This window comes from Frankliniella occidentalis, unplaced genomic scaffold (genome assembly GCF_000697945.3).
Source record: "Frankliniella occidentalis isolate FOCC.00 unplaced genomic scaffold, Focc_3.1 Scaffold92, whole genome shotgun sequence".
NCBI classification, from domain to species: domain Eukaryota; kingdom Metazoa; phylum Arthropoda; class Insecta; order Thysanoptera; family Thripidae; genus Frankliniella; species Frankliniella occidentalis.
In genome coordinates, this window is record NW_026267221.1 from 384,211 (window position 1) to 403,903 (window position 19,693).

The 19,693-nt window shown below is 55.1% G+C and overlaps 2 protein-coding genes across 4 annotated transcripts in view; one reads left to right on the forward strand and one right to left on the reverse strand.

Moving 5' to 3' along the window:
- The window catches only part of LOC113215382 (dedicator of cytokinesis protein 4), a 53,097-nt gene that overhangs the window by 27,836 nt on the left and 5,568 nt on the right, over positions 1–19,693 (reverse strand). For both annotated transcript variants that reach the window (XM_052269422.1, XM_052269423.1), the window contains exons 2-6: positions 19,250–19,333; positions 18,808–18,848; positions 18,662–18,717; positions 18,489–18,585; positions 18,250–18,398 (exon numbers count right to left, since the gene is read on the reverse strand). In XM_052269422.1, coding sequence (XP_052125382.1) covers positions 18,250–18,398; positions 18,489–18,585; positions 18,662–18,717; positions 18,808–18,848; positions 19,250–19,333 — 427 coding nt within the window. The remainder of the gene's footprint in view (positions 1–18,249; positions 18,399–18,488; positions 18,586–18,661; positions 18,718–18,807; positions 18,849–19,249; positions 19,334–19,693) is intronic.
- Positions 14,246–17,631, forward strand: LOC113215384 (innexin inx3). 2 transcript variants are annotated; one of them, XM_026435001.2, is made up of 7 exons: positions 14,246–14,411; positions 15,234–15,429; positions 15,518–15,732; positions 15,808–16,026; positions 16,117–16,206; positions 16,287–16,592; positions 16,678–17,631. In XM_026435001.2, the coding sequence occupies exons 2-7, from the start codon at positions 15,267–15,269 to the stop codon at positions 16,867–16,869; spliced, it is 1,185 nt and encodes a 394-aa protein (XP_026290786.1). In that variant the 5' UTR covers positions 14,246–14,411; positions 15,234–15,266; the 3' UTR covers positions 16,870–17,631. The 2 variants fall into 2 exon arrangements, with proteins under 2 accessions (XP_026290786.1, XP_026290785.1); XM_026435000.1 differs by lacking the exon at positions 14,246–14,411 and adding an exon at positions 14,418–14,609.

Consider the following 19,693-nt stretch of genomic DNA (forward strand, 5'->3'; position numbering starts at 1 on the left):
GGGGGCGGAGGGCGGCTCAGCCCGACCTGCCATTACAGACCGAGTCTTCTTTTTGTCTTAAACGTCATACAATCTCGGGGCCGGATCGTATTCTCATTTATGGCTGAGCAAAACGAAAGGCAAGCGGCGTTGGAGGTGGTTGTGGTGGTTCAGGGCAGCACACCTTCACCACGATGATGGTTGGTGGTTTTCTTCGATGAGAGGGGAAGGGGGTCGGGTGACTCATCGACTGCACCACCGTGTGTCTCGTCATTCTATAGGTTCGTCTGGAAGCACATTCTCATTGTACGGCCACGGGGGCCGGCTGCTGCATTGCATCGTATGGGCTAGACAAATTGATATTGTATCATTTTTGGAGCCTGTGCGCCTTTGGATTAATTAGACACCCGTCCACTTGTGACTAAGGTTGTGAGAAAATTCACACAGTTTCAAGTGATAAAAAATGAAATTCCCACTATTCTCATTATTTATTGCGCCTACGAGTGTGATACAATTTAATCACACAATTTGAGCGATGAGTTTAGAACTACGCGCCTTTGGCAATGACCATCACAGAATCGTGCACTACTTTTTGAATAAGGGATCGTCCAGAAAGTACGTCCGTTTTTTCTCGGATTCATTCGTCAAATTACGGAAGCTCGGCGCCTGCGAGACTCAGGGTAGGCCACCCCGCAGCACACGCATGCACGGCAGCCACGACGTTGTCTCCCTATCAGGCGCTAAGAGAGCTTGCATGAAATGAATTTGGTAGGTTCGTAACAGCGAACGAAGGACGTACTTTCTGCCTGATCCCTTACAGAAATATGCAATTATCATGATTTACGGTGTCTTTTAATGAATGTGAAGTGGAGAGTGAGAGATTCCACGGCGAAAAGAGAACCATTGAGCAGAAGTCATTTGCGATTAGAGGATGCGGTATTATCCGCACGATCGCGGAGCCCCAGTAACAATAACGAGAAATTAAAATCTTCATCGCTCTCTCAGCAATATCCATTTTTCTTTTAGGGTGGGACGCAAACCTGATTTCTCATACCCGAGAGCAACAACAGCCATACTCTCGGGTAGCGGGTGGCCTCCGGTGCGGGGGCAGCGGCGGAGGTGCGGTAGCGGCTGCAGGCTACGCCCGGCTACGCCGTGCTACGGCACCCGCCGAGCCTGCCGAGCCTCGCGGGGCGCGCCCTGGCTCCAGCCGTGCCGCTCCAAGCACGCTCCGACCGGCAAAGAAACAGCATGGGATTTACTCGAAATTTTTCCGGTGGGCAGCTCACAAAAAATAGAGTGAAAATTGCAGCATTTTTCTTGAGGAAAACAAAGAGGCGTTTTACCAAAACGAAGGAAAAGCGCATGTTATTCTCAAATATTTTTTCAGGCTGGATTAAAATGGCGTGTCAAAAAATGTTGACTGTCCTGGCCGGTCCTGGCCCGAGTCCTGGGCGCTGTTCCGTCCGGGTCCCGTCCTGCCGCATCCAGATAGGGAGGGCCCTCGTCTGGAGCCTCTCTCTGGAACAGTCGCGCCGGCCGGACTCGTTGCAAGTCGCTGGAACTCCAGTCGCTGCTGGCGAGCCGAGCCGCAGGAATGCAGCAGCAGGATAGCATGATGGCCCCTCGCCAGGACTCCAGCCCGCTCCAGCCAGGGGCTCCGGCCAGAGGCTCCAGCCAGCACAGCGGGCAGGTCCGGCCGGACCAGCGGGCGGACGGACGGACCGGGACGGGACGGGCGGCAGCGAGGGGCCGAAGTGCAAGACGCGGCTACCGCCATGCCTGGGGCGACGCCACGCCACGCCACGCCACGCCACGCCACGCCGTGGCTTCGCACCTTTACGATGGCGAGCTGGGTCCGGTCGGCCCATTATGACCAACATTGGGCGGGCGCGCGCGGACAAAGACTAAGGGGGATCGCTTTTTGGCAAAGGGGAAAAAATAAAGAAAGAGTAAAGAATGAAAATGCGGCGCAATCTCGTCCCGATGATTCAACCAGCCCAGCCGGTCCCGCCGGGCTGCGGACTGAATTATGCAGCGACTCCCCGTGCGACACGAGGACCAGGGCCAGGGCCGGCAGGGCTTCACAGTGAATAAGGCTCGCGCGCAGAGGGGAAATAATGTTCCTTCAACGACATTCTTGTTGGCGACTTAAACGCGCCTGGCATTAGAAGGAGCGGGCCGAGTTTAGCAACGCAGTGAGGTTACTGTAAGACTTGGCAACATTACTTTTCTGGGAGGTTCAGAGATGAAAAATTATACTTCCTGCGCATCCAAATTCCACAAGTTTCTTTGAAAACGGGTGGACAAAGATGGGTCGATTGGTTTTATCAAGAGGCATTTATAAGGGCAAGAACAAATGCGGAGCTCGAAAAAGTCCCGTAAAAGCTAAAGGCAGCCATCCATCCCACTCTGTCCTGAATGGTTCGTGCCGGTGACGGGCGAGCGAGACCAGACTCCAAACTCCCCTCACCTCCTCCTGCACTCGTCGAAGTGGACGCTTGGACCCTCGCTTAGACCGTATAGTCAAAAAGTGGACCCCGGACTTGGCAGATTCCATCTCTCACCCTTTTTTTAAGTCCGCTCTTGTGCTGCTTTGAAGAAGCTACAAACGGACTAATGCACACAGAACAGCGTCCACACAATCGCGCCGATAAGGGAAGATCGATAGATTGATTGACCATAGATCAATCGGGCTACCGGCGCGGTCGACCGACCTGCTACGTCCAACTTTCGCTTCCTGTTTTGTTGTGGGCAAGCGAACGACCACACGGTAGGGTTACTTCGACAAGGGGCGCAAAGTTGGAGCAGCGAACAAACCGCAAACAAGAAGGGGCGCCCGATCTGTGGTCGCCACGACCAGGTGAAAAGTGCTACAAACTATGGGAATTTAACGATTTCTGCGACCTCTACTGCTCTGATCGGGAGAGATACCCACCCCACCCAACCCACCACGTGTTCGCGAAGGTGGCCTGTAGACGATAAGATTCAATGATGGTTTACGGTTCAGCCAGTTATAAAATCAACAAGGCTGCGTAAAAGGAGGAAATTGTGGAGGGGGCGGGTGGGAGGAAAAAGAGAGAACGGCCCTGAACCGCTCTCTTCTGGGTCATCATCGAACAATATGGATCGGGAGTTGATTGAAGTGTGCACCGGGCCAAGGGGAGGGGCGAGGCACGAGTCCGACTCCGCTCCCCGCCACGCCGGACCACGAACTCATACCGCCCCTGGGGGAGATGGGCAGCAGCACCTGGGCCCCACTGCATCCTCGCCGCGGCTGCCTGCTCGGGCGCGCGGCCGGTGAGTCACGACTGGACAAGACCGGCTCCAGGAGGACTATCCAGCAGCAAGGCTCCAGGAGGACTCATGCACGGCTCAAATGAGTCCAGGCAAAGTGTGAATCGTCTCCAGGAGGAATTCCAAACAGAGGCTCCAGAAAGGCTTGCAAAAAAAAGCATAGCGGAATTGGCTGTGGCTGACTCACGCCGCGCACTTTCGTAGTTATACTGTGCCGCGTGCACGAGTGCGAGCGGGTTGCCTATTCGCACGGGGCCATACGGGGCCGAGGGGTGGGCAGTGGGCAGCGAGAATAGGGAAACCCGCCTGCACTCACGCATGCGGTACGACGGCAGACTCCAGTGAAGTATTTACTCTATACTAGAATCTGAATCCTCGCATGACAAACTCTGTCTCCAAAACAGAGCACGTTGCCTGGCGTGCAGTGCAGCAGTGCAGCTCGCCATCGGCGTCCCCGCGTCCTCCTCCACCACCGTCCCTGGTCCAGGCTCGCAGTGCAGTTAATGGCGGCCGGTCCAGTCCACGCAGGTCGACCCCTGTAATTATGGCGAAGACCCGCGGGGCGATTTGCGCTGCTGCTGCTACCACTGCTTCTGCCGCCGCCGCCGCCGCTGCCCAGTGGCCTTATCTTCATTGACTTTAATGAAAGGGGCGCAACTTCAGGGGCCCACGGGCCTCACAAGGGGGCCCGGTCCAGCCTGTACCGTCTCGTCACCTCCCTGGAGACCCTCGCCACCCTTCAGACACACACAGGGGCGCAACTTCAGGGGCCCACGGGCCTCACAGGGGGCCCGGTCCAGCCTGTGCCGTCTCGTCACCTCCCTGGAGACCCTCGCCACCCTTCGCACACACAGGGGCGCAACTTCAGGAACCTACGGGCCTCACAAGGTGCTCGTCTCGCCTGTACCGTCTCGTCACCTCCTCACTGAAGATCCTCCCCACCCTCACACACACTAGAGGACTTCCCAAATGGTCGCGCACAGTTACAACTACTAACGTCATCGTGAAGAGCCTCTTCAACCGGCGAGGAGTTTATCAAAATTATTGTTTTTATTAAGCCATTAATCGTGCCAGGGCCACTGTTACGGAGGGGCCGAGGTGCTGCGGCTGTGCTAGCGCTCCACCAGCTGTGCTCACGAACCAGCTCGGTATCGCATGTTTAACAAAGACAGAAGCGGATTGCTTTTATTTCCTGACAGATCGACAGCTAGTGGCACAGATTCAAATTTACTATACTACTCGACCCCTTTATTTCACGGCACGTTTCGTTTAACCATGACCTATGACAGATCGGTAAGTTTCGGGCTAACCGCAGAAATGCAGTTAGTCATCGCCAGTCACTGATGAAGGTATTCACCAAATGACAAGCAGCCGCAGCAGCAGCTCGTGTGCGCATTCAAGTCGGTTCGCGCCCCATGGCAAAGTAGCGCGTGGCTGTTGGCCCCCTTACACACCACCACGCCACGCCTCCCGGCGCTTCTGGACTACGATCATCGTGTCGTGTCCGTGTCCCGCGACTGGTGCGGTGGTTTGTTTCTGCTCTGCTCCCCGCTCTGCCACCCACCCCTCTCTCGCCCGCCAGCTCTATGCGGTCGCGGGGACCCCTGGCCCCGCGCCCCCGGCCCGGCCCGCTGGGACAGGATAGAGTTCAGTCAGTCTTTTGTTCGCGCCTGTACCGCGTACCGCGCGCAGCCATTCCCGGCGCAGCTTGTACCGCCCAGTGTGACAGCCAGTCACAGTGCATCGCTATCGCGGCTTGGATTACGCCGCGCTAGGGCCGCCGCCGCGCGTTGGATTACGGCTGGGGTCTACCTGGTCTACCCGAGCAGCGCCGGGGGCATCAAGCAGGTCTGTGCAGGGTGGAGAGGAGCAAGTCCTCGGCCGTGGTGCCGTGGTGGTGGCCGTGGTGGTGGCCGTGGTGGTGGCCGTGGTGGTGGCCGTGGTGGTGGCCGTGGTGGTGGCCGTGCTGGTGGACACCTTGGTGGTGACCGTACTGGTGGTCACCATGGTGGTGACCGTACTGGTGGAGGGTTAGGTTAGGTTACTGGTGGACACCTTGGTGGTGGCAGTGGTGGCCGTGGTGGCAGTGGTGGTGGCCGTGGGGGTGGCCGTGGGGGTGGCCGTGGGGTTGGCCGTGGCGGTGGCCGTGGCGGTCGTGGGTGGTGGCGACCGTGGTGGTGGGCGTGGTGGCGACCGTGGTGGTGGTCGTGTACTTACAGAGGCCACGCCGCCGACTACGCTTATCATTATCGGGTCCCGGCCGAGGCCTCGGCCTGGCGTGGCGGGTCGGCCCGAGCGACATACACCATACCACACCCCACCCTTAGCAAACAGGACGACGATGCCAAAGCCCGTATCTTTGTCAGTTCGTCCCGTCGTCGGGGTACCCGTCACTGACTGAGGAGTACACCGGCCTGCCTGGACCGCCCGACAAGACTATCGCCTATGTGTTGGTGAGGGCGGCCTAAGCTAACTACGCTCCTACGCCTTCGTAGTTCCACTTTTTCATACGCTTAGGGCGTCTACACTTTTACGATTTCACGCTTTTCGTGCCTACGCCTCCACCCGACCCGACGCGTCGTGCGGCTACGCGTCGCGAGCCTCCGCTTTTGCGCACACTCCTTGGATAATCTTCCCGGCAGCAGGGCTGCACTGGAGGGCCGCCAGCCAGTTCCTGTCGGGGACGTTCTGCCCACAAAGTAATGCCCCGGAGCACCCAGTTATCAGTGCGGGCAACGGAACGGGGGACGCCTTCCGTTCAGGCAGGAGCACCCCGACGCTGACGTTGCGGGCGGGGCCGGCGGGGCGATGACACGGCCGAGGCGCGTCCCGGGGCCAGGGCGGCGTCTGGTGACGGTGTCGTCATGCTGCGCGTTCCCACCGCCGGACGTGCGTTCCGAGAAAGCGACCACCACCACCACGGCCGTACTATGGGCTACGCGGCGGCGGGGCGCGGGGCGCGGGTGGGGCCGCGACTGGAATTGGACCTCTCCCTCACCCAGCGGCCAGCAGCGCTCCAGCCTCCGAGCGCGGTCTGGGCCCTGCGCCGCGGCATCCAACCATCTATCTGTGCATGCGTTGCGGGGCGAGGCGGGGCAGGGTGGGGCGGGGAGGGGTGGTGCCGAGCGCCATCAGGTCAAGGCGCTCCGCGGGCCGCGTGTAAGGGACAGCACGCCGCCATAGAGTGTCTCGCGGCGCCCGCCTGCGGGCGTGAGCAGTGCAGTGCGGCGGGTCACGTCTCGGCGTAACTGTACGCGATACGAATGGCTATTAAGTGTGTTTATACGTACTGAGCGAGGCGTATGAAAAAAACTAGCCTGCTGATGCATTGATACATTTCTCATACCTGTACCGTACCCGACCCGAGACGACCCGCTGTTGCTGCGAGGCGTGCGAGGCCAGCGCCGTGATGAGCAACACAACCTGACTCAACGGAGCGGAGTCCACGCGGATACACGTGCTCAAGGCAAGGCAACTCCTGAGCGCTCTCTGCCGAGTCTCCACTTCTGAGAATCGCCCAATGACTGACCCATTCTCAACGTCTACTCATGAATATCCACTCTCAGGTGTGTGTCTGCTCTTGCGCGTTGCCTCCCGAGAGTCCATGCCCGAGTGTCCACTCGCGAGCAGTGCAGTCCAGCAGAGCGTCCGCCCCACCTCGTGACTGGGGCTTGCTGGGGCTGCGCCGCCGGTTGCCTCATGGCAGCGACTCCTGCACGGCGCTGCTGGACTGCCAATGAGGCCGCGCGACCCGGCGGGGAACAGAGCCAGCCACTGAATACGTGCTGAACGACGCTCATGGTGTTCTCGCGACGACTGAAAGTATGTCCCCTTCTCAGCAGGTCAGGCTCAGCAGACTGCTGCTGCCGGGCGGCTCATGGCATATCGGCTCATGCGCCCCCAGCCATGTAATGGGCGTGCAAAGTGCTCCCAAGTGGCGCTCCTCTCCGCCTGACCGCCACTTCATTACCACTCGCGTGCTGGTCAGCAGCGCCGACCTGCGGCAGCCGCGCCAGCCGCTCTCAGCCAGTTCGTGAGAACTAACACTTGCGCCCCGAGACGAGCCTACCGACAAACAGCTCATGCAGGTCCTGATCGCCCCGCGGCAACGAGCGCGGCAGGTGACGCGAGGAGAGCGACACGGGCCGCGCGGTGGCGGTGGACGCCGCGCCCGCGCCCTCACTGTATATCGTGTAAATGCCTCGATCGTCAAGACGATGATGACGACGGTAGGGAATAATTACGATGATGTCGATAATCCCGTGTGTGCAACGCGGCGGTGAAGAGTTTACCGGTAATTTACCGCCACTTTTGGGGCCCATCGGAAAAGGCCCGCCCGCATCCGGCATCCCCGCGGCCAGGGCGGGGGCAGGCAGGGCAGGGCGGCCAGCGCGCCCGCCTCCATAGGCCTCCAGGCGCGGCCATACGGCCACTTCCCGTCCAGCCGCGCCCCGCCACGCCCCGCCACGCCCCGCGGCCCTCCCGCACGCGCTACTGCACGATGTGAGGCCCCCGCCGCCGCCGCGCCCCGCCCCGAATCATGGCCTGTCCCCCAGCACCATGAGAGTCCCCCGTCCTGCCAGCCACGGCTTGGGGGGCCGTCCGTAACACATTGTGGCAGAAGGGCGCCTCAGAGATGCAGATGGTCGCCATATTCACAGTCGCGACATCAAAACAAAACTACCAGAGCGGGCAGCGGCGAGGGGCCGGGTGTCTTCGAGCTGTTAGAGGGACCGCCCGACCGCCCGACCGCCCCCGACGCACACTCTTCCTCCTCCTCCTGCTCGGAGCCCCGCGGGCCAGGCCTCGGCCACCGAGACCGCGCGGCCGGGTCGACCGTCAGCGGCGGCCTCAACTGCCATGTGTGTCGTTGTGCCGTCCTCCCCCACCCATCTCCCCTCCCCGACTCGGAGGCCCAATTGAGATACTTGTAGGATCTTTGAGACAGCAGCTGGTCCAAGGACAAAGCCACTTGCCTCGCAGAAGCGCGAGCCCGTGCTGGCCGCGCGCTACCGAAGCTCAAGTCCAGCAGCCTCCAGCAGGACCTCAGAGAGACAGTGCACCGGGTCGGGGACCACCGGCTGGCGCGACGACCACAATATCCCACCTTTCCCATTAGGAAATTGCCGTTTTAGAACACCTCAGTCCAAAAACACAACAGCAACAACTTTATCAACGTTGAGTGAGCAGGAGAAATGTAATAAAACACTCAACCCTTCAACCTCCTCCTCCCCCCGCCCCCTTCACCTTTCAGATAAACTAAGAATTTCCGAGCTACATAAGCTTCATCCAATATCGACGGCACTGGAGGTGGATGAGATGGGGACGGCTCCCGTCCCGATGGCGGCCCACTACTAATTTGTGAGAGTTATGCGTCACGCTGATGGCTCGTACCTCACAACTCACAAAAGCCCGGCGTTCGGGTCAGATTGAGGGAGGAAAATGGAAGGCCGTCCACACGCACGCACGCACACATGCGCGCGCCTCGGAGCGGAGCAGGGCGGAGCGAGGGGAACCAAGAGATGCCTTCCGCGGTGGTAAAAGCTGAATTTAGATCAGTCGTCTGAAAGCGCCCGAGGGGGGGAACTGCTGAGGGTCGGTCGGGCGGACGAGCGAGCGTGTGTGTATGTGTGTGCCCGTGTCCGGGTAAGAGGAGAGGAGTACGTACGTGTTTGTTACCACAGTACAACCACCGGCGCTGCCGCCCAGCCAGGGGGAGATAATGTCATAAAACACTTGACACCGAGTGCATTGTGGGCAACGTCGATGCGCCCCGCCCGCCGCTCTGATCGGTAGCGGCACACGCCCCCCAGAGCATTTAGTCCAACGTCGATGGGATCTATGGGGAGTGGGCAGCACAACATCAGTTTGGGATCCCGCGCTAAACAACCGCCAAAACCCCAGGGGCCCCCCCCCCCCCCCCCAGCATCCCTCTCGGATTGCACTAGCTTTGCTAAATAAGTGGCTTTGCAGCCCGATCAGATGGCTGAGGCTAGCTCCCCCTGCTGCATGGCACGACTTGTAAGACTGCAAAAGGCCAACGCGTTGAACCGCGATGGCAAGACCGGCGGCGGCGCGTTCAGCCGGGGTAGGGAGGGGGGCTCCCAGCTGCCGACGGCAGCGGTGCAGGGTGCCGTGGCGTCGGTACGGGTACAGCCAGCAGGCACACAATGGTGCCAGGGTCACATTTTCTCCATTCAAACGCCCCGCGCGCTCAACATACCCGGGGGTCATGAAGGCAAATACTGTTTCACTCGCGGATTGTCATGTACCCCCTCAAAAAAACGCAGTGTGCCCGAGAAGTGCACACAGCTGCATATAGCCTTGACTCGAGGAGGCAACCATAGTCCGCAAACGGCCTGCCAGGAGCAAAATAAATAGACGGATAGCGACAGACGTCGCGAATCGCAAGTGACCTTGCAAACGACTTTGCAGCGAGACTGTACCGTTCGGCCGGTACATCCTCCTCCAGGCTCTCGCAGCCGCACTGGCTCACTGGTGATAATGAAGCGACTCGCAGCAGTTTGCGTCTTGTTCCGGAGCACAACATCTGAGTCACGCTACGCGTGTCCGAGCGAGCGGAGCGCGAGGCCCGTCGGGGCAAAACGCAGCGCGGCGGGGTGTGGCGGGGTGCGGCGGGGCGCGACGGGGCGCGGCGGGACGGGGCGGGGCGAAGAGGGGCGTGCGGCATCGAACGCTCATTTCCAAGTCAAAACGCAGCAACAGAGGACGGCTTGCCGGGGGCCCTCGGGGCCTCCAGCAGCGCTCTCATAGCAGAGCCTCTGGTGGTCAGCATGCACAGGCTGAAATCCAAGTGGGGGAGCGAAACCGCACCAACAAAAAACGAAAATATATCGAATTGAGAAACAAGGCGAATCCGGGAGGCACAGCTTTTAGAAGCTCCGTTCGAGTCTTCTTGGGGTGCACCCCTCACTCCACTTTACAACAACTCACATGCAGCTGTCCGCTGCCGCTACCGTCCGCGGCTGGCGGTCAGGTCAGGGTCAGAGGGACGGGTGCACGGCCAATCAAAAGTGCAGGGCAGGCCAGGGCGGGGCGGCCGCGCAGCAGGAAGTACTGCATTACAGCCCCGTGCAGTGTGGGGGAGGGGCGAGGGTATGCCCCCATCACCTGTCAAGCGCACATGAACTTGAACTTGAACATTATCGTTCCACGTGCCCAAAAGCACGGCCGTCAGCGACATAGTCATATGGCTCCGAGTCTGGGAGGCTATTTTGTGGTATTTTGTGACATATTATGGAGTATTATGAAGTATTATAAAGGTATTGTGGGGCCCGTGTGCGGAGTATTATACGAGTTGGCGACCCCTCAGTACAGATGCATTGCAGAGCTGGTGTCAAGTGGGCAGACGCTGGGATAGCAAGGTTTCAAATTTGACCACCACTGCGTTGCGGCGTCATGACGCGTCACGTCACCGCAGCCGGTGGTGCTGTGGTCGAGTATCCTACATATCAGCAGCGTGCTCCAACACCCCCTGCATGCATGCGCAGACGAGACAGACAAAGAGGGCAAGAAAGAACACCTGTGACATGTTTCGTACCACCAGACTGAGTTGGTCAGCTTCGCTGGCACGTCTCCTCGAACAAGCGGTCATTGACAGCGACCACAACTTTAGATGAGATGGTTTAAGAGTGCGATGAACATTTCACTTTTGCATGACTCTGAGGGTGTCGGGGACCACGCAGGAATGCAGTACCGCAGAAATGCGGTGGTTAATCAGCCACCTGATATTCAACCCATTGCTTAAGAAGAAGTTGATTGACTTCTTCCACTGTCTGGGTGGTAGCACTGCGGTCGCTCCAATCCTTACGAATTTAAAATGGCCCAATGTGCCCCATGGCCGCTAAAGTACGTTTCTTTTTGCCCTACTTGTCGCATTTCACGGAGTTCTGCACGGTTTTACGCGAAGAAACCTCTCTGGTTTACTGCTACACTGTTCGTAAAGAGTCGACGACCCCTCGCCTCCGCCTCGCCAGCCCACCTGCCCCCTCGCCCGGCTGGCACATGCGGGTATAGTAGACGCAGCAAACGTCGTGTCGAGCTGCCGTCAGGCAGAAAATTTTGCGCAACTGGTCGGCTCGCGCGCCTGCCAGCCCGAGCCTGTTGTTGGACTCTCCAAATGCCACCCTTCCGCCGCCGACTCAACAACCCCGCACCCTCTTCTCCTCTAGCTACCCTCGTCCGCCTCGGGATAGGCCTGTCCTGCCCCCCCTCCCTCAAGGATTTCCCTCCGGGGTTCCCCCGCCCGCTGGACCAGTGAGTGTGAAGGGCAAAGGCCGAGCCCTCTTCTCCTCGAGGGCCGGTGGGGGCGGGCCGGCGGGGGCGGCGCTCTGCGTTCACCCACCACCCTATCACCTGTTGCTTCCGGCGGGTCGGTCCGTGGTCGAGGGCCTTTCAGCGCGTGCAACTCTCCGTTTGGGGGGAACCGAAGCGCGAAGCAACGGCCGAAAACAAACTAGCGGCGAGGGGGCAAATCGGCCGCCCGCCAGCCCGCGCTGTGCGGAGTGCTTCGCCGAGAAGCTACGCGCCAACGGACTTCTTTAGCGGGCCGTTATGACACAAAAGGTGTGGTAGTCCGATCAGACGGCTGATGCAACGGGTCGAGCCCTTTGCGCTAGCCGCAGTGGGGGCGGCCCTTGCCGCGCCGCCGCAGTTCCCATCGGCGGAAGAGGTATCAACAATAGGCGTCGCCACGATGATTTGAGGGGGAGAGAGGGGGGGGGGGGTAAAGAAAGGGGTCCGCTCTGGGACTCCACCCCTCACCTCAACCGGACAGGTCGCTGTCGCGTTGGCTGACGAAAACAGCGACACACATTGCAGGCGCTTTTCCTCGAATCCTGCAGGGAACAACCGTTTCCGGCGGGCTTCTCGTCACCTCTGGCTCCGGCTGAAGATAGATCCCTCTCTCTCTCTCCCTCAGGACTCCCACATGGGTTGGGATGCGAGGAGAGAAGTTCCCTTTTCAAACAGTTTGATAAGTCACCTGGAAGCATGGTAGTAGGTCCGTGGGTCCTACTATCGTGCTGGAGGTAAACACAATTTCGAGAAAAATTGTAAAATATGTCGGCCAGTGTTTGTCGTGTTCCACGGGGCGACGGCGGCACGGAGGCTCGCAGGTCTCTCCGCCAGATAGTACCTCCCTCCTGAGTTTAGTTTTCAGGCACGAACGCAAAGGTGTGACAGCAGAGAGCAAACAGAACAGGGCGACGGGACGAGCAAACATCGCAGGCTCGACCCGAGCAAAGCGGGCGACACTTTTATCTCCATTTTTAGCTCAGCTCCGGGTTGGGCGGGGGGCTTATCTAGAGAGCGGGACCACCGCAGTCCATCGCGCCTGCTTCCCTCCTCCGCGCCTCTGAACTATACTTCCCCAGAACTGCCCCGTTACTGTTGTGCTCGGCGAACGCGCAGTATATATTCAACGGTGCGGGCGGGGACGGGACCGGGGAGAGGTCAGGGTGACTCACGGTCACGGCGACTTTGGAAAGCGGATCGAAAGGCGAAAGAGAATCGAGTGGAGGTGATAATTGTGCAGCCTGCTACCTGCTCGATATCATTGCCCCCCGCTGACATTGTCTGGGGATGCTGGAGCGAGTGATGCCTCAAGAGCTCGGCCTGCACCCAAGTGATACTTGCGACAGAGTTGAAAGAAAGAGAGAGAGAGAGAGAGTTTTTCAAAAGAAGCCTCAGAGTTGGGTGCATTCCTCGAAGTCGACCCGCAGAGGACCCGGAGCAGGAGAAGGTGAGAAGGTGAGGCGAGGGCTTTACCGTCCTGGGATTAGTATTTCGGCTGCGGGGCTCTCATTTTGTGAGCGGGAAGTCCTCGTTCAACCGCCTCTCCTCATCGGCTTCCAGAGTTACACGTTACACGGCACGGGTCAGACAGGTCCGGAGGCTGGCCGGGAAACACGGGCAGCGCGAGAGAGCGCGGCGTAGGGAAAATCCTACCCTGCGGCCAGGATGACGTCAAGGAGGTCGTGACCAGCGTCACGACGGGGAGGCTACCCTGCGCTTCGGCCTACAGCAGCAACATCAAGGTCCTGGACCTGCTGCCCGGGGGCAAGGGGGCCACTAGGGGCGCCTGGCTGCCAGAATGGTGCCCCCCCCCCTTCCCCCCGGGCCGGAGGCGTAGCCAGAGCAGTTTCGGGACGAGGACGAAGGGGCTTGATTGGGTGCAAGATCGGCTGCAGTACTTTTGCTCCGCCACTGTCCGTCGCGGGCTGTCGCAGCAGCGGGCCGGTCGGGAACGCCCGCAACTAACTGCGGCTACTAAAACGGCCTTGATTGAATCAAACCAATCAATCGTCTCGCACAACGAGGCCGGCGCGGCATGCGGCGACGACGAGGCAGCTTCGCTAAGGCAAGAGGTGGCCTGCTGCTGCTGAGTCGACGCAGCTCGGCGTCGCTGCGCCGCTGGAGGGGCTCGCGGGCCCACGACGCGAGATTCGAGCGCAGGCCTGGCCGTCAAACTGGGACAAGTCGACTGGCTCTGCCCAACGCGCACGCCGCGGAGGTTTCTGTGACCCGCATGTTAAACGCGCCCCGCCACGCCCCGGCCACGCCGACGGCAGGACACAGGCGGCTGCAGCCAAGTGCAGTGCATCGTGCGTGCATCCTTAGCAATAATAGTGCGCAGGTACAGCAGGCAGGTGCTCCAGGACCGGGGTGCACGTCGCAGGCTGCAGCCCATGGCTGCGCTGGAGCCTGGAGCCCTGGAGCCTATGGCTGGAGCGGGTTGGGACCCAACCTCCAGAGCCTGCCCGCCTGCCTGCCTGCCTTTCTGTCTGTCTGTCTGTCCGACCGTCTGCCTGTCCTGCCTCCTCGGCCTGGCTGCCAGCTGTGCCTGGGTGTCTACCTGATCCTGCGGAGCTACTGGAGCGCGCCCCGCGGCAGGCTCTGGAAGCAGCCCGCTTCCTGCCCCGGCCCCGGCTCTGCGGCGGGCTCGGCTCGGCCCGGCCCAGCCCGCCGCTCGGCTCGGATGGGGGCAGGCTGGGCCAGGCTGGGCCAGCAGGGCGGGCGGCCAGTCAGGCAGGCAGTCAAGCAGGAGGAGGAGTGGAGCGAGTGGAGTGCCAGGGCTGTCCAAGCCCGACCCGAGTGCCGTGGTATTTACCCAGGTGAGGAGACGGCACAAAGAAGTCTCTCCGCTGACGCGTCACTCCGCGTGTGGCGTCCCCCCGTCAGAGACCCGGGTCTCTCTGGTCAGTTTAGCGCCGCGAGTCGAACCGATTCGTGGGTCTAAAAAGCGCGCCGGAAGGTGGGAACGATGCGAAACCTGTGATATCCTGGATACCAACGTACGGCGAAAGCGCTCGGTAGGTGGTGACCCCCATAAGGATGTGGATACCTTTCGCCGATCAACTGGAGAGACCGCAATGGATTAATCGTCGACACTGAATCAAAAGTGCAGTGGAAAGTGAAGTGGTGTGAAGACTTTGCCAGTGGTGCGAGTTATTATCTCAAAGTGGCTAGTGCTGATGTAGTGCACACTGGAATGCAGTGCGGTGTGAAGTGGGGTGGAACGGAGTGCAGTGATTGGTGGTGATGTGGGGTGAAGTGAACTTTTGAACAGCCCTGTGCCGTGAAATGGCAGTTAAGTGCAGTGAAATGATGGTGGTAGCCGAGTGGAAAGGAGCGAGTGGAAGTGAAGTGCAACCCAAGTGTCCGGAGTAGCGGCTCGGCGGCGTGGAGCGATTGCCCGAGCGCTGCAGGAGCCGAGTCCTAAAACGACACACCAGACTATATCTTTGGGCATATGGCCCGCTCTGAAAATCACATACTTGCGTTATATATTATTAGTTAGTAGAATTTGCGATCATCAGTGTCCCATAATAATTTAAGAAAATGAGAGCTAGGTCAAAGACCCTAAGAAAAAAAAATATATATTTAAAACATAAAGTGGCACTTGTGATTTGAAAAATGGTGATTGTATGTTACAGATATCAACAAAGTGTTAGCAGACCTTCACCAAAATGGCCCTCATTGGGCTAGTCTCAGGCTTGGCAGGATTTGTCAAGGTGCGATACCTGATAGATAAGGCCATAATCGACAACATTGTCTTCCGCTGTCACTACAGGGTGACCTCTGCTATTTTGTTCCTCTGTTGTATCATTGTAACGGCAAACAACCTAATTGGTAATATTAAATATCCAACACTTGTAAAATTTACTTAACAACAAAGCTTATTGAAAAATTAATCGGTTAAAATTCTCTAAATTTAAAGGCGACCCTATTAGCTGTATCAATGATGGTGCTGTGCCTGGACATGTGATCAACACCTATTGTTGGATCACATACACTTTCACCCTGCCCCATCAGCAAGGGCAGCCGAAAGGATCGTATGTTGCTCACCCTGGATTGGGCAATTACGTTGACCAAGAAGATGCTCCTCGCTACCACTCATATTACCAGTGGGTGCCCTTCATGCTTTTCTTCCAGGTCAGTAGCAAACTTATTTCATTAGAGTTATAATTAAAAAATAAACATGTAAAATAATTTTAAACATATTTTCAGGGAATTCTCTTCTACATCCCCCACTGGATCTGGAAGAACTGGGAAGAGGGAAAGGTTCGCATGATTTCTGATGGCATGCGAGGTGCCCTGATTGGACCTAAAGAAAACCGTCGAGACAAAGTCAACCGCCTTGTACAGTATATAATGGATACTCTACATATGCATAATTTCTATGCTGCTGGCTACTTCCTTTGCGAAGCTCTAAACTTTGCTAATGTGGTATGTAGGAAGAGTATAGTGCATGATAATCCTAGAGTGGAGATAAATAATAAATTACTGACTTGACTTTTTCTGGTTTGTTTTATGCAGGTTGGTAACATTTTTTTCATGGACCTCTTCTTGGGTGGAGCTTTCCTGTCATATGGCACTGATGTAATCAGATTTTCTGGAATGAACCAGGTATGTACTGAGTCTATGCAGACTGACTAAGATCTACATTCCAAAAGACAATATTTTTACAGTCATGATTCTTTTTACAGGAAAATCGCACTGATCCAATGATTGCTGTTTTCCCGAGGATGACCAAATGCACCTTCCATAAATATGGTGCTTCTGGCAGTTTGCAGAAACATGATGCTCTGTGTGTCCTGGCCCTGAACATTCTCAATGAGAAGATCTACATTTTCTTATGGTTCTGGCTCATTGTACTTGCAGTGATGTCAGGAATAGTTCTGCTCTACAGCTCAGCCCTGGTTGTTCTACCATCAATGAGAGAACTAGTACTGAAGTGGCACTTCCGTGTTGGTACGCAAAATGAAGTTGCTATTTTAAATCGCAAAACACAGGTATGGTTTTAAATTTAATGTCTCTTCATGTGATTTTCAAGTGTTCAAATGCAAAAGCTCATGCTTTGTGTATGTCTGATTTCAGATTGGAGACTTTTTGCTTCTTCATTTGCTGAGCCAAAATATGAACATGATGGTGTATGGAGAAGTTCTCAATGAATTGTGCAACAAGATGTACAATGGCAACAACCTGCCAACTGCTCCATCAACATTAGAGCTATCTCCTATTTATCCTTCAGAGAAGCTTAGCAAGATGGGGCGGGAGACTGAAGCATAATGCTGCACTTGCTGAGTCAAACTATAATGAATTTTGAATGAATTTTTGAAACAACGATGCACTGACCATGCAGCAATGATGAATTTGACAATAATAGGAAGATTTTATTTTTGATGTTTTTATCAAGGGGGTGGATTAAAATCTGCTCTCACGACCCTGGACAGGAAAATTATTTCTAGTGTATTTTATGTTATGATGTTGATTGTTTGTGTGTAAATGTGTGATTATGAATGTGAGTGTGTGTCTGTGTGCAGAACAGTGTGATTGAATCTATATGAAATTGGTGCTGCCATTATATAATTTGAGTATTATTATGTCTACTTACAAGTTTCTTGACAATGGCAAAAACTGTTTGTATTTGCTTTAAACCTCAAACAAGATGCTAGTGCATCTTGTTTATTGTTACTAGATTGTAAATTGCATTCCCTAAATGTTCTACTGCCAAGTTGTTCATTTCTGATATTAGAAAGTATTTTTTTAGCCTTTGATATATTACTTTTAGATTCTTGTAATTGCTCATAAAAATAAACATTGTGATGTGTAAGACATATATAACGATCTCTACCTGATAGGTAAGTCTAGAGATGAACAAATTATTTTGTAATTTAAACTCATCTCAATATTTTAAATTAAATCATTTCTTTTTCTCTGATCATGATTTGATGTGTGGAGTCCAACTTGTACTGTATTGCAAACTGACAGGTTCATTTTGAAAGTTGGTTATGTAAATACATTGATTTTAAATATAATTTTAAACCCATATTTCAGAGTCTATTTTTTCCTTGAAAAGAAAGTGTCATGAATGCTACTACCCATGCCTCTCTGTGGCCTACAAAAGTGATAAAAATGTATGTACTTTACAATTTCTAGAATTGCAAGTGCCACTTTTGTACTTCTATAATAAAGTTATTTAAAGTTGACTTCATAATTTCAAAGTGTTGTACTAGTAAATGGGACCTCCTATATACTGATGTCAACAGACTGACTGGCATTGTGTGTAATAGAAAGTTAGCTAAAGATAGTACTAATATCATATATGGCTATGGCAAGGCCCCACTCCACTCTTCAAAGTATTAAGAATATGGTGAAAACACGAAATATGTGCAGGCACATTTTAGTGCCAATACGGCCAGTAAGTGGGCGTACCACTTCCCACTTTATCATCTATCCTCTTTCCTATATATCTGTTACGGTAAAAGCCCGTCGCTTTTCCCAGTCAAAGCCCGGATTTACCGGTCGACGGGCTTTTACCGTAACATGTCCATACTATCCTGAAGCATATTAGAAGTTGAATCTAGACCACATCCCAACAAGTAATATTTACAAAATTTAAATTTTCAGAACACGTTCCCTGTCAGGAAACTAGATGGTACCACTCACCTGTTCCCCCAATCAATTTTTGCAGTGATCTTGAGTTTCAGCTCGCGAGTTTGATCCTGTGTAAGAGTCCCAGTCAAGAGTTGTCTCCTCCAGTCGAGTAGGTCCCTCATGACCTTTCTTAAGTTGGTAAATTTAAAGTTCTCTCTCTCCTAAGAAAAAAAGCAAACACATAATAAAAAAACTGTCATTGGTTTTAAAGAGTCATTGACTTTAAAGAGTTAAACAAAAGACCAACATACCACATAAAGCCTCTTCCAGATGATTCCCCACTCTCGTAAAACCAGAGTGACCTCTCGTACAACAGGATCTTCAATTGGTACAACAGAGTCCACAGGTCTGCAAAAAATTGATTAATTTTTAGGGGAAAATATCAAACGCTACTATGTAAATTTTAGAATCAAAAATTACTTACCCTTCATTGTCAACTTTACTTGGTTTAATAAATATGTACGACACCGGGAATATGCCCTGAACATAAAAGAAGAATGACAATTAGGAAACCAAAGCAAGTTATCAAGACAAATACGAGACAATGATGATAATGTAAAATGAGAATACCTTAACAGTTCTGTTCTTAGTTGCAAATCCTCGATACCAGCCTGCAACAAGGAAGGCAGTGGATTAAAACTATTGTAGACGTTGATAGAACTGAGGGGACATAACATATTCCAACAGATGGGTCTTACACACAGCCCAGCCCGCCGTGGGATCCATACCAGCCGTTCAGCACCCGTGTCGAATGGGTTGCCTAACCAGAATCCTACAGGGGCTCAGAGCGCAAAGACCTCTGCGCAGCGCGAGGGGTGGGAGGGGTGGAGGGGGAAGGGGACAGGGGGACGGGCTGGGAAAGGCAACGGGCCCCCCTTTCACCGCATCATTGAGAGGGGGAATGACCTGGGCCAATGGACATTTCTACAATACATTGGCGAACTTTTCGTATTGCATGTAGGCGCGGGGACGGGGCAGATGTGAGTATAGAATCGATGTGCTGGCAACTCACCGAGACACTCCTCATGGATTTGGACTGTATCGCCGATTTCCAGAGGTAGTCCATATCGGGTATCTCCTTTCCAATTGTACACCGCTGCAAAACAGACAGGAAAACAAAATATAAACTATGAATCAAACGTGGAAAATCTTTACAGGACTGGCTTCTTAAAAGGCGTAAGCACGCCGATAGTATTCCAGTTTTTATACTCAAATCCAAATAAATAGCACACATTGTGCAACATGCAGGCATCGATGGGACATTTTATCAGCTAAGGTGCGGAACCATCGACACCCACACGACAACACACGCCTCAGGAGAGCACGATACAGCATCCCCATCCAGACGGCACGTCAAAAAATGAAACCATCCCTTGTGGGGATCGAACCCACGACCTTTGGATTAGAAGTCCAACGCGCTATCCTCTGCGCCAAAGGGACTTGGTTGGGAAGGCCA

Bases quoted from the DNA above. Each gene is read 5' to 3' on its own strand.
- LOC113215384 (XM_026435001.2), top strand. From the start codon at position 15,267: ATGGCCCTCATTGGGCTAGTCTCAGGCTTGGCAGGATTTGTCAAGGTG. The intron at 15,733-15,807 runs GTCAGTAGCAAA...ACATATTTTCAG, and splicing joins CCTTCATGCTTTTCTTCCAG to GGAATTCTCTTCTACATCCC. The intron at 16,027-16,116 runs GTATGTAGGAAG...TGTTTTATGCAG, and splicing joins CTCTAAACTTTGCTAATGTG to GTTGGTAACATTTTTTTCAT.